Source organism: Coenobita brevimanus, chromosome 44, assembly GCF_032717465.1.
Source record: "Coenobita brevimanus isolate Jiangsu-jjx chromosome 44, ASM3271746v2, whole genome shotgun sequence".
Classification (NCBI taxonomy): Eukaryota; Metazoa; Arthropoda; class Malacostraca; order Decapoda; family Coenobitidae; genus Coenobita; species Coenobita brevimanus.
The window spans coordinates 32,085,733-32,102,710 of NC_136997.1; the positions used below are offsets into that span (position 1 = coordinate 32,085,733).

At 42.3% G+C, this 16,978-nt stretch overlaps 1 protein-coding gene across 1 annotated transcript in view; it reads left to right on the top strand.

Annotated features, from left to right (window-relative positions):
* LOC145398041 (glutamate receptor-like) overlaps positions 1–16,978 on the top strand; it is a 131,174-nt gene that overhangs the window by 107,340 nt on the left and 6,856 nt on the right. Inside the window, exon 7 of the mRNA XM_080271003.1 lies at positions 11,156–11,370. Within this exon, the coding sequence (XP_080127129.1) occupies positions 11,156–11,370 (215 nt within the window). The remainder of the gene's footprint in view (positions 1–11,155; positions 11,371–16,978) is intronic.

Below are 16,978 nucleotides of genomic sequence, written 5' to 3' on the forward strand. Positions count from 1 at the left end.
CTTCTGCCATGCAGGATGCTACAGTGACATCCTCGTCAGCCAGGCCGAGGAGACTGGTGTCCCCAGAGCCCTCTGTCTCGTCCTCATCCTCGTCCGAAGCGTCCCCTCGCAGATGAGGGTGCCGTGGTCCGCTGCCTGGACATGGAGAACGTCCAAGGGGTCAGGAGGCAGGCCGAAGGGTGTCGACAGGCCGACCTGGTGCCACCGCCACCACTGCCACTGAAGAGGATCTTAAGTGGAGCAGTGGCCAATTCACATTGAACCACGGGCAGTTCACTGGCTCCCAAGGGATCAAAGTGGATATTCCAACAACTCCCCTGCAATTCTTTCAGCTCTTAATCATGCAGGAATTGTTGTCATACCTCACTGTGGAAACCAACCGGTATGCCACATTCCTGGGATCTCAGCTGGATGCCTGGTTCTCCAGCAATGAAGAGAAGATGGCCAAGTTCCTGGGGTTATACCTTTCCGTGGGGGTTGTGCACATCCCGACCATCAGGCACTACTGGAGGAGCTCTGAGCTGCACGACTACCATAGGGTCCAGCAGGCGATGAGTGGAAGATGCTTCGCGACCATCCTTCACCTTCAACTCGTTCACCATTCCACGGCACAACCAAGATCAGCTTATCCGCTTTCGCATGGTCATGGAGTACCTCCTTCAGTGGTTCCAGTCAGCGTACCAACCCGAGGAGCAGCTCAGCCTGGATGAGGGCTCTCTGGGGTGGAAGCGCCGGCTGTCCTTCCGTGTCTACAACCCCCAGAAGCCCAACAAGTATTCCATCAAGATGTACATGCTGGCTGAGTCGTCCTCAGGCTACACCTGAAACTTCAAGGTCTACACGAGGGGGTAGCGTTCCCTCGAGAACACCGTGCTGGGCCTCATGGAACCGTTGAAGGACCAGAGCTGTAAGTTGTTCATGGATAACTATTACAATTCTGTAGACCTGTGCAAACGACTCTTCGCTGCAGCCTTTTAAGTGTATGGGACCCTATGGCTGCCTAGAGGAGCACCATGCCAGCTGCAGGCCATTGCCAGGGCTAAGAGCCTGCCCGAGAGGGGCATGGCATACAGGCACAAGGACAATGTGCTAGTCCTACTGTGGAAAGACAAGCACATTGTGAACATGATGTCCACCCTCCACACTCCAGACACCATTCCGAAGAGGGTTTGAAGTAAGGTGTGGGGTCATGACAGGCAGACAACCTATGTGGAGAAGGTCGTTAACAAGCCTGTCATTGTGGAGGACTACAACAGGTACAGGTCCGGTCAGATTTTGGTGATACAGTCAGCACTACCAACGCCAAAGCGTCTGGGGTTCAGAGTTCGAGAATTTCGACTCGCGTGTCTGACACACACACACACACACACACACACACACACACACACACACACACACACACACACACACACACACACACACACACACACACACAGTATACACCTAAGGCATGGTAACGGACATTGAAGGAGCGTCTCCCTATCTCATTACAGTCACGACCAATATTTCTTTGAAATATGGAATCTATATACTTTCATAAATGTAAAAGACTAGTGATTTTATTATTACTTTATTCCCATGTCACATGAATTTATGTGGTCAGGCAGCATAGTATTATACTTACTCAGAATACATCCTATGCATGTAAAGTCATAGCTAGGAACCGCTGACAGGTAACATTTTACCACATGCCTTGCCCAGTGCAATTGATGTTTTAATTTCAACTGCACTTGTGCAGTTAAATAGATGATGAAAGTATAGCACATCTGTGTCTCGTGAGTAAGCTATGAAACACACGGATGGTCGGGTCTCCTTACATTTTGTCTAAGCTACGGGTTACTCACATAAATGACGGATGCGACCAGAACGTGGATAAGCGTCTTACTTTAAATTATGATTAGTAAAGTGAAATCAATATATTATTATCTCTCTTAATAATATTATAATCGTAATAATAAACACTAAAGGGGATGAAAGACTCAAATGTCTGATATTTACTATTACCATATTAAATATCCAGTTCACTGACCATTTTTCACCATCACTTTCTGTGGTCTTCGCGTCAATGATGCCACAAACGTTTGCATCAGTTCAAGAATTTCGACTCGCCTGTCTGACACTGACAGAGAGGGAAGGAGGGAGGAAATCATCCGAGATTCCTTTGTATCATACGGATACAGGAAGGAGCAAAACCTGGAGTTGAGAGGCAGCATCATCGCTCTGAGCGATAGTGGGCTGTCTATATGTGCTATCGCTCAGCGACTTGGCCTGGCACCAAGGACCGTCGCTAAGTGGATTACGATGTGGAACACCAATGGAAACATAAACGACGTGCGTAAGGTCTTTAAGTTCTATGTGCATACTTAGTCTACAACCATCAACAATTGTCTTGTGACCTGCATTACTGGTTAGTGGTGGGGTAGTGTAGGGTATCAGAGGTTTATTCCTGTCAGTAATGGGGTTGGAGTAAAGTAGGGTCTGTGTTAAGCTGTTAAGCGTGCTATTATGGTTAAATGTTGTTCACAGCAATGTATGACTTACAGTAACATTATAGTACAGTAGTAGTTCATATTTACATGTTATTTATGTTTATTTAGTGCATCAGAACCTGGCTGTAGCAAAGACGTGAGCAAAACGCATTGTAGCTCTGGCTTCCTCTTTAGTCTTCCGATAACCTTATCATCTCTCCCACTCTCCCATTCTCAAATGACCATGTTATAGGAAATGCAAAGGAGGTGATTAGTTTTTCCACATACCCTTTAACTACAAATCCATATCATTGTTTCACACATTATGCATAGCTGGTGATTAAACTATCGATTACATTTAGGATCCATTAACATTACTAAAAGTTTCACATTATGTGACATATCTAAGTGTTACGTGATTTCTCTTCCACCAGTGTTAGCGAAATAGGGGTGAGCATTGATAAAACAGATAAGGGATGAGGAGAATAGATATGGGCGTATAGAGTAATATAAACAGTCCTTTTCACCACGTTCCTCTGTCGGTAATATCATATAAGGGAATTGTCCCAACTGGTTAACAATGTGTTGTCAAACTTTCGTGGATTCTATGGAGGTGACAGTGTTAGCACGTGAAATAGTAATGTAGTCCATTCGTCCAGATTGATACAACTAAGCGACCTGCATATGGCAACATCTCCCCTCTGAGTGGCTCTGACAAGGTGAGAGAGTGACGTTCGTCCTGTGAAACGATACTGCATATGCAGATCATTCAGTTTTCATGGAGTCGGACGGATGCACTAAAACCTTACACAGTCCCTAGGAAAGACCCACGCAAACTATGATAGTAACGTTTGAGAACACCTCAATAAATGCATCACAACCTCGTTGGGTTTACAGCAAACCCCTTTTCTTAGAGAGAACAGGAGCCCTAAGGAGGAGGACACCAGTACAGGATGGGAACATTATTGCTGCAGCGGAAGCTAACCCCCTTACCAATGCAGCAGCAATAAGGCATGACTTGCAGTTAGAAGTGTCAGCCAGAACTGTAAGGAGAAGGTTATATCACGCTGGAATACACCATCGCACCCCAGCTCAGAAGGAACGCCTGACAGACCAGTACTGTGCAGGAAGACTGGCTTTTGCATAGCTTCATGTTGAGCAGGATGATGACTTATGGAGCAGAGCCATCTTTACAGATGAGCAGCATTTCTCCTCTAGTTCCCATGGCAGAGTCCATTGTCGAAGGAGGGATAATACTGTACACGGTAAGATATGAACTGTCGACAGTCTTGCAATATATACGGCTTTATTGTAAATTAATAATCACAGATTTAAATACTATATAACGTATTACGGTGTTGGGAGTGTGAATGTGATGCAAATGTGACCGGAGTTTGCATGGTTGTTCTAGTTTTTTGGTTTATTGTGACCCCGCCTTGGCGGGATGAGACGATTAAGGGACCATATGCGCATCACATTTACACTCTAAACACCTTTTACTGTGACCCAACTTTGTGTCTGTTCCAAAGCACATGGAAACATAAAACAAAATTGGTTGTTTCATACGCACAGGGTCTGGGTCACCAGCGTCGCAACTCCCCCCTTACAACATTGCGCCGTCTTTTTCTCTCCCTTGCACGACTTTAATTATATACACTGCTCTCGGGTGTCTACCCTTTTCTTCTCCATCCTTCTTTCCTTCCATCCTCTTCTATCTTTCTTTCCTTCGTTCTTTCCTCGTCCTGTCTACGGGTGACTGTACACTCCCTTTTCTTTCTTTCCTTCATTCTTTCTTCTTTCTTCTGCCTGTCGGTGACTCTACGCTGAGTGACAAGCGAAATGGTTTCCTGTACACCAGGAAACCATTTACTATGCTGGATGGTAACCATGTAGCCAGATTTTGGCACCTGGTGGTTTAGTAGATAATTACGGCACTCCAATCGGATTGAGCCGGTGTAGGCTTTTATCCAAGGGGTGGTTGAGGTTTATTGCTCATGTAATGCCACTCAGGGATGAGTGAGGCTGGTCACTCTCATCTTAAATGTCAGGACCAACTTGGCTAGTTATATATATATATATATATATATATATATATATCCGACGAATGTTCTTTCAGAGTAGAATAGTGTGGCACATGACCAATAACAGAAACCTATAGTTACTTTCGCAATATGTATATTGTGTTACCCCAATAATGAAAACTATGTGCATCATTGCTCTTTGGTAATAATTTAGTGTACTCCTTTGCACCGATCTATATAAAGGTAAAATATTAATACTGTATATTTATTTAAATGCACACCCATAATGCCACTTAGAAAGTACTGTATATTACTAATGACTGATATGAGAAGGCAATAATATCACGCTTATTTTCTCCTGCATCTTCACCGACCCAACATTCCGGACGAGGCCCGCTCTGGTCACGTCACGTGCAATGTCTGGGATTGGGTGTGTCAACACGGCATGTGTGACGTGTTTCAAATAGAAGGTCGGTTCACAGCTGACACAGATACTCTAGAGGAGAGTTTCCTGCCTTCCCTCTGGGAAAGAGATTACCCTTTTCCTCAGAGCCCGTTCTCTTCATTCAAGATAAGTGCCCGATCCACACTACTCACGCTGTACAGAGGTGGTTTCTGAGGCAGAACAACCTTGAGTTCCTTAATTGGCCCAGCAAAGGAACTGGCATGAATGTCACTGAGCACGTGTGGGCCCAGATTATCAACAGCAGGGAAATGGAAATTGAGAGAAATACCAACACCCTGATGGCCCACGTTCAACGGCAGTGGGAGTATCACAGGCACAGGCCAGAATTGATGCAATCGCACGTGGCATCAGTGACGCGGAGGCTACAAAAAATGATTGAGAAAAATGGTGGGTGGACTGGATATTTAATATGGTAATAGTAAATATCAGAGCAATTGAGTCTTTCATCTCTTTTAGTGTTTATTATTACGATTATAATATTATTAAAAGAGAAAACAATATATTGATTTCACTTTACTAATCATAATTTAAAGTAAGACGCTTATCCACGTTCTGGTCGCATCCGTCATTTATGTGAGTAACCCGCAGCTTAGACAAAATGTAAGGAGACCCGACCATCCGTGTGTTTCATAGCTTACTCACGAGACACAGATGTGCTATACTTTCATCATCTATTTAACTACACAAGTGCAGTTGAAATTAAAACATCAATTGCACTGGGCAAGGCATGTGGTAAAATGTTACCTGTCAGCGGTTCCTAGCTATGACTTTACATGCATAGGATGTATTCTGAGTAAGTATAATACTATGCTGCCTGACCACATAAATTCATGTGACATGGGAATAAAGTAATAATAAAATCACTAGTCTTTTACATTTATGAAAGTATATAGATTCCATATTTCAAAGAAATATTGGTCGTGACTGTAATGAGATAGGGAGACGCTCCTTCAATGTCCGTTACCATGCCTTAGGTGTATACTCTCTCTCTCTCTCTCTCTCAGTGTGTCTGTATGTGTGTGTCAGACACGCGAGTCGAAATTCTCGAACTCTGAACCCCAGACGCTTTGGCGTTGGCAGCGCTGACTGTATCACCAAAATCTGACCGGAGCTGCACATGGCTGGGGCTGACACCTGGTACCCAGCAGGCATGACTACCAGAGCTAGGATGGGCCCAGCCACCACCAGCAACAGCACTGCCTGCAGGACACTCCACACCAGCACCATCTGCAGCAGGACCACCACCTCCAGGAGCTGGTCCATCGGGAGAACCCGTGCCTGGGCCTCCAGCTCCAGCACGACAGACCACAGAGCATGATGGTATCCAAGCAAGTGTCGCTGGGTGATTGACGACAAAGTGAGGTTGGATTACACTCTGGGCCACCACCGGACGAGGATCCCCGACAGGAAGAGGCTCAGATGTACCTTGTGCCTGAAGCTGGGAATGAGGAAGGACACAAAGAACATGTGTTTCGTATGTGATGTGCCGCTTGGCATGGGTGTTTGTTTCGAGCGGTACCATACCGAGCGATACCTTCACTAGTGGAGCACACACACATACAGAACACACACACACACACACACACACACACACACACAGTACAAAACTCCTCACCTCCCAACCAATCCGGTCCTGCAGGAAGATCATCGCCACTGGAGAAGTACGTGATATTGTTTTTTTATTTATCTATTTACCTCTGTTTATGTCAGTATATTTACATATACATATATACTGTTATTTACCTCAACACAAATGACAGGGAAATAAAGTACAGCTTCAGTTTCAGTTGCTAGCAACAGGTTTAGTGTTCATGTGTGGTTTCTGAAAGGACTGAAAACAAAACAGAAGTAACTATATATAATAGCTATTGATATAAAACCAAAGAAAGCATAGCTAGCAAGCATAAAAGTGTTAGTGCGCTATGGGAGAAGAACGTGAGTGAGGCCGACGGCGGGTCAGTACACGGGAAAATACACCGTAGTTGTTTGCATTTTTCTCGATTACTGTGAGGCCTAGGATCACCGTTGTTGGCTCAAATGAAAGCGAATGAAATTATGCATAGGATGATAAAATGAAAACAACAGTTTCGTGAAAAGTTATTCGCTAAAGCTCCCCAAATAAAAATTATGTTGTCTGTCGGAAATGGGTTTTACTTTTTCACTTATTACTCAACCACAATACCTCGTATCAAACTGGGACCCCCCCCCCCTCATTGAAAAGCTAATAAAATTCTCTTTCGACTGATTGTACAACATCTAGAGATTGATTAGCAAATATTCGACTTGTGATGTTGGGAAGTGAAATCTATGATCCTGAATGTTTATGCGGAGGGCCCTAACGTACGTATACTGTAGTGTGTGTTTTGGTGTTTTTTTTTTCTTTTTGCTTATCGTGTAGAACAAACATCGACGAATAGGAATATGTGGGTTTTGTGGCAAAGTAAATATGTTTGGGTGGTGAAAATAAACCGAGAATACACATTTTTGGAGTGCGCAGTGGCCGGGGGTGGGAGGGGAAAAAAGCTCGCGTGTCACGGCACAGAAAACTTAAGAAACTTATCTGCGCGGGAAGGGGTTAAACATTAGAGGGTACTCCTGTGGAAGATTTTATTGGGTTGATGGGTGTAAGAACTGAGTCTTTGATGCATTAAAAACAACAAGATTATTTTTAACCCCGTCAGTGATATGGGCCAAGTCAGTCATTAGGTGTGCCATAGCTTCATTCCTTGTTTGTTGAAGTAACTGCTGAGATGGACGTAGCAGGAACCGAATGGAAAGGTGAAGGGTGGAATCATCAGCGTACAAGTTGATAGGGTTAGATATACAGCTTAGAAGATCATTGATGAATGAGAGGAAGAGAGTTGGTGATAGGAAAGAGCCCGGAGAAACACAACTGTTGATAGATCTAGGAGAAGAATGATAGCCGTCTACTACAGCGGCTATAAAAAGACCAGAAAGCAAGCTGTAGATGAAAGCACGGAAAGAAGGATAGAAACCGTAAGAAGGCAGTTTGGAAATTAAAGATTTATGCCAGACTCGATGGAAAGCCTTTCAGATGTCAAGTGCAATGGCAAACCTTTCGCCAAAGTCCCGAAAGGAGGATGACCAGGAGTCTGAAAGGTAGGTGAGAAGATCACCAGTGAAGCATCCCTGATGGAATCCACATTGACTGTCAGAAAGAAGTTTGTGATAGGAAAGATGCTTTAAAATTTTTCTATTAAGAATAGACTCAAAAACTTACGAGACACAGGATGTTAACCCTTTGAGATTCAAATGACTGTTTTGTTCGTCATTTCAAATCCAACCTCAGAGATTCCCATGATGCTTTTAATAGTCACTTTAAGAAACTTTTGTATAATATTCATTATAAATCACGTTTACGAGTCATAACAAAGAGACTCGACCCTGACATAAAAGAATGGTTGCGCTATCCCTGGTGGGTACTGCACAGCTGGTTTGACTCATGGCTTTGTTTCTTTATCACTTTATTCTTGGCAAGTATTTTTCTACAGCAAAGTTTATAATTTGGGGTTCTTGCCTAACTCCAACTCGTTACTTTGACTTTTTATATTCTTTGTTTTCTACTGCGATAAAGTACAACTGTTCAGCTTCAGAATAACACCACAATCAGCATCTTATCATAAGAAGTGTGTTTACACTGACCAATCAAAGAAAAAAATTGCAAAGCGAATATGCGACCGAGACTAAAATAAAATTGTGCATCTCTTTCCTTTCACTTCACTGCGCAATAAAATGCAAAAATTACCATAATCTATACGTCATTGTAAAGGTAGTTTATCCTAGTTTTTCATGGTTTAAACCAGATGTACTATCACGATCCAAAGTTTCTTTACCCCCTTGAGTGGAAGAAGGTCGAAGCCAAGGTTGTAGCAAGAGCAGATGATCGGACACTGCCAGTATACAAGACTAATAATGGTTCATGATACCGTGATTCATAAATAGGCTCGTGTGTTTTATCCGGGTGATTCTTATTATCCTAAGCTTCAGGTTGGTGAACCCCTCCATCATGAACTGGCTTGTGTTCGGTGGCCCGTCATTTCTTCAACCTTAGCTTCGACCTTCCTCCACTCAGGGGGGTAAAGAAACTTTGGATCGTGATAGTACATATCTTTATTATTATTTTTCTTACTGTATATTTTTCTACGGCAAGGTATAAAATTTTTGTTTTCTCCTGACTTCAAATTATCATTTTGACATTTTATTTTCTTTGTTCTCCTTTTTTAATATACTGCGATAAAGTACAAAATTCAGATTTAAAATGACACCAAAACCAATATTCTATCATGAGCAGTATTTACATAATAGGATCAAAGAAAAAATTATGCCGCGATGTGGGTCAGCTTGAGAGTGGCTGACTCTAGCACGGACACAATGTCCCCAGCCTCGAAACCTGATAGGGCCAAAGCAGTTGGACAATAATCAGAGGGCTGGGAATGGTCACCCTTCTTTGGGACTGGCTGCATGAGAGTACACTTCCAGCAAGAAGGAAAGGTACAAGTTGAAAGACAAATGGGAAAGAGTTTACCTAGGCAGGATGTTAGCACAGAAGCACAGTTGTTGAGGACATCAGGAAGGAGCCCATTAGGTCCATATGCCTTGTTAGTATTGAGGCCGGTGATTGTAGAAAATACATCAGCTGAAGAAATTTTTATGTCAGCCATGAGGAAGTCAGAGGGGGGAAGTGATGGAGGAACAGCACTGGAATCATCTAAGGTGGAGTTTGAGGAGAAAGTCTGAGCAAGAGGTCTGCTTTATCAGTAGAAGAAATAGCTACAGAGCCATCAGAGTTGAAAAGAGGAGGGATGGATGATAAGATAAAGTTGTTAGAAAGATTTTTGGCAAGGTGCCAGAAGCAGCGAGAAGAATTCGAATCGGAGAGTTTAGAGCATTTAGTATGAATGAAATTATTTTTAGGAGAGCAAAGAACAGACTTAGCATGATTCCGGGCAGAAAAATAAACAAGAATGTGATTCAGGTGTGGGTTGGCTTTCGTACCTTTTATAGACCCTCTCCTTGTTGCAGACAGCATTAGAACAAGCATGATTAAACCAAGGCTTTCATGCATATGCTTCCATGCCAGAGAGAATAACCTCCGTAATGCGCAAGGCACACTCAGATGACTCCCGGCCATGGAAGCAATAATCATTCCAGGGTAAATCATCAGGGATACAGGTAGGGTGCTGTACAAGCTGCTGTAGGTCATTAAGGATAGAAAAGGTGTAGGCTTGTTCACCATGTGGATCAGTGAAAGGAGAGGAGAGCCAGAGATGGTGGTGAACATTGAAATCTCCTAGAATGGAGATTTCAGAGAAAGGAGAAATGGATAGAATGTGTTCCATCGTAGAAGTAAAAGTGTCGAAGAATTTTTTGATAGTCAGTAGAATTAAGGGGTAAGTAAACAGCGCTGGTATACTGTATTTAGTCAGAGAAAGACAGGAAAACCGAAGCCAGAGAGTAGATAATTCAGAAGAAACCAGTTCAGGAACATGAGAGCAAGATAAGCCGTTGCGTACATGTACACAACAGCTGCCTTTGGCTTTGAAATGAGTATAGAGAAAGTAGGAGGATACAGAAAAGGGTTTGCTGTCAGTTGCCTCAGACAGCTGAGTCTTGGTTAAAAAGAGAAGGTGAGGTTTAGAGGAGAAGAGGTGGTGTTTAACAGAGAGAAAGTTAGCGGAAAGGCCAGGAATATTGCAGAAATGAAGAAGAAGTGAATCAGACAGTGGTTCCAGGCAAGTCGAGGAGTTGTCACCAAGAGAGGGGCAGACGTTGGGGGCATTTATGGTCCCCTCCCCCTGGGGACTCCGAGGCATGGTTTATGTTCTCCATTAACCTTTTTTAATTTTGAAAAGGAAGTGTAGTGTGTACTGTGCATGTAGTTTGGTGTTGACAAAGAAACTTGTACTGGAGGGCATGCTGGCCTGCTCTCTGCATTATTGAGAAAATGAAAAAGTCCCAAGGGCTGATGAAACGGGAGCTCCAGCTCCCCCTGTCATCAGCTTTCCATCCACCTAGGGAGTATATAATGTGGTGTGGTGCATGATGTACTGAGTGTTATGGCGCATGTTGTGGTGGAATCTGTTAGAGGTGTGTCGTGGTAACAGAAGTGTAATAGCAAATATGTGGTCTGGTGTGGTGTATGATGTGATGTGGTACTTATATAAGGGTAACCATTACAGCGGTGTCGTGGGAACCTAAGCGGAATGTGTTGCGTTTGGTGGGTGGGATATGGCTACTTATGTCCCTGGTCGTCAGTACAGTTTACCGCTCAAATTTGAAGGCTATGCTTATCAAACCACGCCTTCAATACCCGTTCACCACCATGGCCGAGCTGGTACAGACCGATATTCCCTGTTACGTTGTGGAGGCTGCAGTTGTACATGGTATTATTGAGGTGAGAAAATTCTTTTTCTCTCATACATCCAATTTTACATATAAACAAATCACACGTGACAATGTTATACTGATAACATTACAAATCGTTTCTTTCATGCATCCACTTTCATGTATATTTTAACTCATACATAGCATTATTATGGTGAGAGCATTGTATTTGCTTCTGTTATTTACCCATTTCCACATACAAACTTAGTATAAGAACACTGTACAGTCGTGGCCATAAATAATCACCTATACTCCTGTACCCCGTGCCTCAGGCGGGCTCCCTTACCCGGGGCAAGTCACACTGGGGTAAGAGGGGCTGAGAGGGAGGGGCCAGAGAGAGAGGGGCAGGTGGGTGGGGGGACAAGCGATGGTGCTTGGTTGGAGTGAGGGAGGGGAGGGAGGGTAGGTAGGGGAGGGAGAATGAAATCCGAAGTTGTGGCCACATAATTTGTCTATTTTCTTTCATTCAGGGCATCATATAAAGGAGTTACTATTCGGTAGATAAAGCTGCATTACACATTGTATAGCGGAGTCAGATAACAAGCTTTAGATAGGTGATGATATCAAGGACTGGCTCGTGAGAGGAGTACACTGACGTGAGAGATCAAATATTAGTGCAGAGCCATCGAGACAGTTGGGCCCAGATTGTCAACACGTGGATAAGGCGACCAGAAGGCGGGACAGTCTTGCTTTTTTTTTTTTTTTCTTTAAATCTGTCCCGCCTTTTTAATTGTGAATAAAATGTCCTGCTTTTTTTGCAATTTATATAAAATATCAGCTCAGACGTGCCTGAGACCTGTGGTAGTGTTGTGCTAGTGTGCTTTAGTGATCTGTGATAGTGGTTGTGTTAGTGTGTTGTAGTGATCAGCGATAGTGCTGTGCTAGTGATCCGTGAGAGTGTGTGTTGTGGTGACCCGTAGTGACCCGTGATAGTGTGTGCTACCTTGTGTGAACTATTGCGTAATGGCTTCCTCGGCAGAGAGCTGTGTCCCCACTGCAGGTACTGAAAAGGACTACCTTGAATTAAAGGAGGAACTTCTCGAACTGAAGCGGGAGGTACAAATTCTCAGGCAGGAGAAGGCACAGATGAGGGAATTGTTGGAGGAGATGTTGGAGGAGAAAGAGAAAAAGGCTGAAGGTTGGACACTAGTTAACAAGGGTGCAACGAAGTTCACCCTTAAAAAGCAAACGGAAATTAAGACAACTAGTACATTCGACGCACTACGGGACGAATGTGAAGGGAAGGCAGAGAGGGAAGTAGAGGAGAAGGACGGTGAGAGAACTTCCAGTACAGGTAAGTATAAACAGAACAAGAAAGGTAAGAAAAATGTTGTTGTTGTTGGAGACTCCCAGGTGAGATATCTGAACAGGGCCATGTATACTCCACTCGCTAAACATGTGTGTCTTCCAGGGGCCAGGGTGGCTAATGTGGTAGAAAAAATTTCAAATATCGTAAAGGAAAGTGGTGACAAACCCACTGTGTGCCTCAGTGTAGGAGGCAATGATATTAGTAGCCGTAAGAGTGAGGTACTGTGGAAAAGGTACAAGTTGATGTTAGAAAAGGTTAGGGAGAGGGGAGGAACCCCTATAGTGCTTGGTGTTTTACCTAGGTGGCGGGTTGAAAGGGAATGGTTGAGCAGGGCAATAGGGTTTAATTGCCGCCTTGAAAGGTATTGCAAAGATAATGCAATACCTTTCATAGACAGCTGGGACCGGTTTTATGGACGGAGTGCCTTGTATAGTTGGGATGGGACTCATCTTAGCAGGCAGGGAGTTACTGTTTTAGCTGGAATGATAGACAGGGAGTTGGAGGGATTTTTTCGAGATTGAGAAGTAGGTGTACAGGAAGATGCAGCAACTACACTCAGAAATCATTATTACCATGTTTGGATAGATGCATCGATACTTGCAAAATTAAGAACAAAAGTTCAACCAATAGTGTAGATACATCCACTCAGGCACCTCAAATTGAGCAGGCGATGATAGATGATAGAACAAGCGATGATAGAAGGGCGATAAGCGATAGTACAAAAAATTGTTATATTAGTAAAGTAAAGAGTTTCCCAGTTAGTAATAAGATAAATAACAGGAAATGCCAAGGTAGAGGCATAACTACTAGTAATAATCTGAAAGTGTACTGCACAAACAGCCGGAGTTTACGTAATAAAATGGATGAACTGAGGGCTTTAATTTGTACAGAGAAAATAGACATTGCCGATATTAGTGAAACTTGGATGAATACAGACACTCGAGAATTTTTAGCAGAATATCAGATAAAAGGCTATAATATTTTTGTGTCAAACCGTCAGGGAAGAAAGGGGGGAGGGGTAGCTATTTATGTAAAGGATTCATTAATCTGTTATAATAAAGAAGACATTAAAGTAAATAGGGACACAGAAAGTGTCTGGGTTGAAATTAGTAACAATAGGGAGAAATTAGTCTTAGGAGCAATTTACAGATCTCCTAAATTAAGTAGGGCTGATAGTAAATACCTCTGGGAGGAAATTAGGAAAGCATCACAGTCCAGCTTAGTAATAATTGTTGGGGACCTTAATCTGCCAAGGATAGATTGGAGAAATCAGACAGGAGATGCAGAGTCAGAGGAATTTCTAGAGGTAGTACAGGATAATTTCCTTTATCAGTATATAAGGGAGCCCACCAGAGGTAATAATATACTAGATTTAGTTTTAGCTAATAAAGAAAATATCATTAGCGATATAGAGGTTGGTGGACGACTTGGTAATAGCGATCATGAAGAAATTAAGTTCAAAAGATAATTGGGATGTCTGTCCCACTGAAAATACCTCCACCGTTCCTAATTTTCGTCTAGGAGATTTCGATGGCTTAAGAGCTTATTTTCGAACGGTATTCCACAGGGAGATTAGCTATTGGAGGGAATGCCAGGTCAGTGTGGAATCCCAGGTCATAGATCAGGCGCAGGAAACACCTGGGGATGTCCGTCAGGTGTCTGTGAGGGAGGAGGTGGTAGATAGGAATGTAGTCCAGGTGACGGAAATTAACTCAGCTACAGTACCAAGCAGACGTTCAACCAGTGAGAAGTATAACGAGTTAATAAATATAATACACGGAGGCCAAGATAGATATATTCCTTCAAAGCCGTTTAGAACTAATAATTCGGAACCTAGATGGTTAAACAACAGATTAAAATCTCTCATAGGCCAAAGGAAAGGAATATATAGAAAAATAAAACGTGGAGAGGAACACTTACGTAACCGGTACACAATTTTAAATAGAGAAGTAAAGAGGGAGATAAGAAAAGCAAAGAGAAGTTATGAAATTACTGTAAGGTTGCCAGTGAATCAAAAGAAAACCCCAAGGGTTTTTATCAAATGTACCGAACGAAAAATAAAGATAGGATAGGACCACTCAGAACAGAATCAGGTGACATTACCAGTGAAGATAAAGAAATGTGCTCCATCCTAAATAATTATTTCATATCAGTATTCACCAAGGAAAATCTAAGCCTGGTCCCTCAAGCAGCAAATATTTACCATGAGAATACGGAAAATATTCTTAGTAAAATAACCATTAGTAAGGAGGACGTATTGAAAGAAATTAATAAGTTAAAACCTCAAAAATCGCCAGGTCCGGACGATATATATGCAAAAATTATAAAAGAAACCAAAGAAGAATTATGTCAGCCACTTTTAACGTTATTTAATGACTCTTTAAGTTCAGGAGAAGTTCCAGAGGCGTGGAAAACCGCAAACGTAGTGCCCATCTTTAAAAAGGGTGATAAATCAGCTGCGTCGAATTATCGTCCGATAAGTCTAACGTCAATAGTAGGAAAAATGTTAGAGTCAATTTTGGCAAATAGGATTAGAGAACACTTAGAAAGATTTAATCTTATAAACGAAAGTCAGCACGGATTCAGGCAAGGACGATCCTGCCTCACAAATTTGTTGTCATTCTACTCGGAGGTCTATGAGGCAGTAGATAGCGATAAAGCTTACGATGTTATTTATCTGGACTTTAGTAAAGCTTTTGATAGGGTCCCACACGAAAGGTTAGTTAGAAAGGTTCGAGCACACGGTATAGACGGCGATATCTTAAAATGGATAGAATCCTGGCTGAAAGGACGAAAGCAGAGAGTATTAATAAATGGAACTAAGTCGGACTGGGGATTAGTAACTAGCGGTGTACCACAGGGTTCAGTACTCGGTCCCTTATTATTTATCATATATATAAATGATCTAGACTTAGGAGTCAATAGCAGCATCAGCAAATTTGCCGACGATACAAAAAATAGGGCGTATCATTAACTCGACTGACGATTGCCATAACTTACAGAAAGACCTCGATACATTGTCCAAATGGTCTAAAACTTGGCAAATGGAATTTAACGTTGAAAAATGTAAAGTACTTAACGTAGGCAAGACCATTGGAGATACTAAATACAGCTTAGATAACAAAGAAATTAGCAAATCGGAATGCGAGAGAGATCTAGGAGTTATGATTAATAACGACCTTAAACCTAGGCAACAGTGTATTAATGCGAGAAATAAAGCAAATAGGGTCCTAGGATTTATTTCGAGAAGCGTGAGCAATAGATCATCTAAAGTAATACTAAAACTTTATCTAGCATTAGTAAGGCCACATTTAGACTACGCAGTACAATTCTGGTGTCCTTACTATAGAATGGATATTAATTCGTTAGAAAATGTACAGAGAAGAATGACTAAAATGATACATGACGTCCGGAACCTGTCATATGAAGACAGACTGAAAAGACTAAGTCTGCATTCGCTAGAGAGGCGTAGAGTAAGGGGAGACTTAATTGAGGTGTTTAAGTGGATGAATGGTATAAATAAGGGAGATATTAGCAAGGTACTTAAAGTGAGCATACAGGATAGAACTAGAAATAATGGTTTCAAACTAGAAAAATTCCGTTTCAGTAAGGAAATCGGTAGAAATTGGTTTGGTAATAGAGTAGTAGACGAATGGAATAAGCTACCTAGTAAAGTAGTTGCTGCCTCTTCCATTGAGAGTTTCAAGCATAGGCTAGATAAGCATATGACAAATAAGGGGTGGATATAGAATAAAGAAAATCTTATAACCAATACTAATTCAAAAAATTTTCTTTTCAGGTTACACTATGATAGTCTCTATTCTCCTTTCACACTTTCCTGTAAAATGTCCACGCCAGTTTTTCTATACGGCGTGGTGTTCTTTCTGACTTTTTCCTGCCGGCTTCGGCTGGAGGGTTTGGAGGGCGGGGGAGAGCCTTCTTCTTTGCTGTCCTTATCTCATTCTAGTAGTTCAGTTACTCTTCTAGGAGCTGCCTAGCATGGGCCAACCGGCCTACTGCAGTTATCCTCTCTTCTTATGTTCTTATTAGAAATAATATAACCTTCTTTTATGAAATTATGATGGATTAGTAAAATTATGCCTAATCCAAACGAAATGAAATACCGAATTGTTAATATAAAATTTGTAATACTAACTGGTAACTGTGGTCGGGCCATTCACCGCACCGTACTGTATATTGGTCATTGGAGTTCGCTTGAGGCATTAGTGTTTAATTGGCAGCCTCAGGGTGAGGTGTTGCCTAGCAGCCGTAGCTGTCACTCGCATTTTTTTTTTTTTACGTGTCCGAC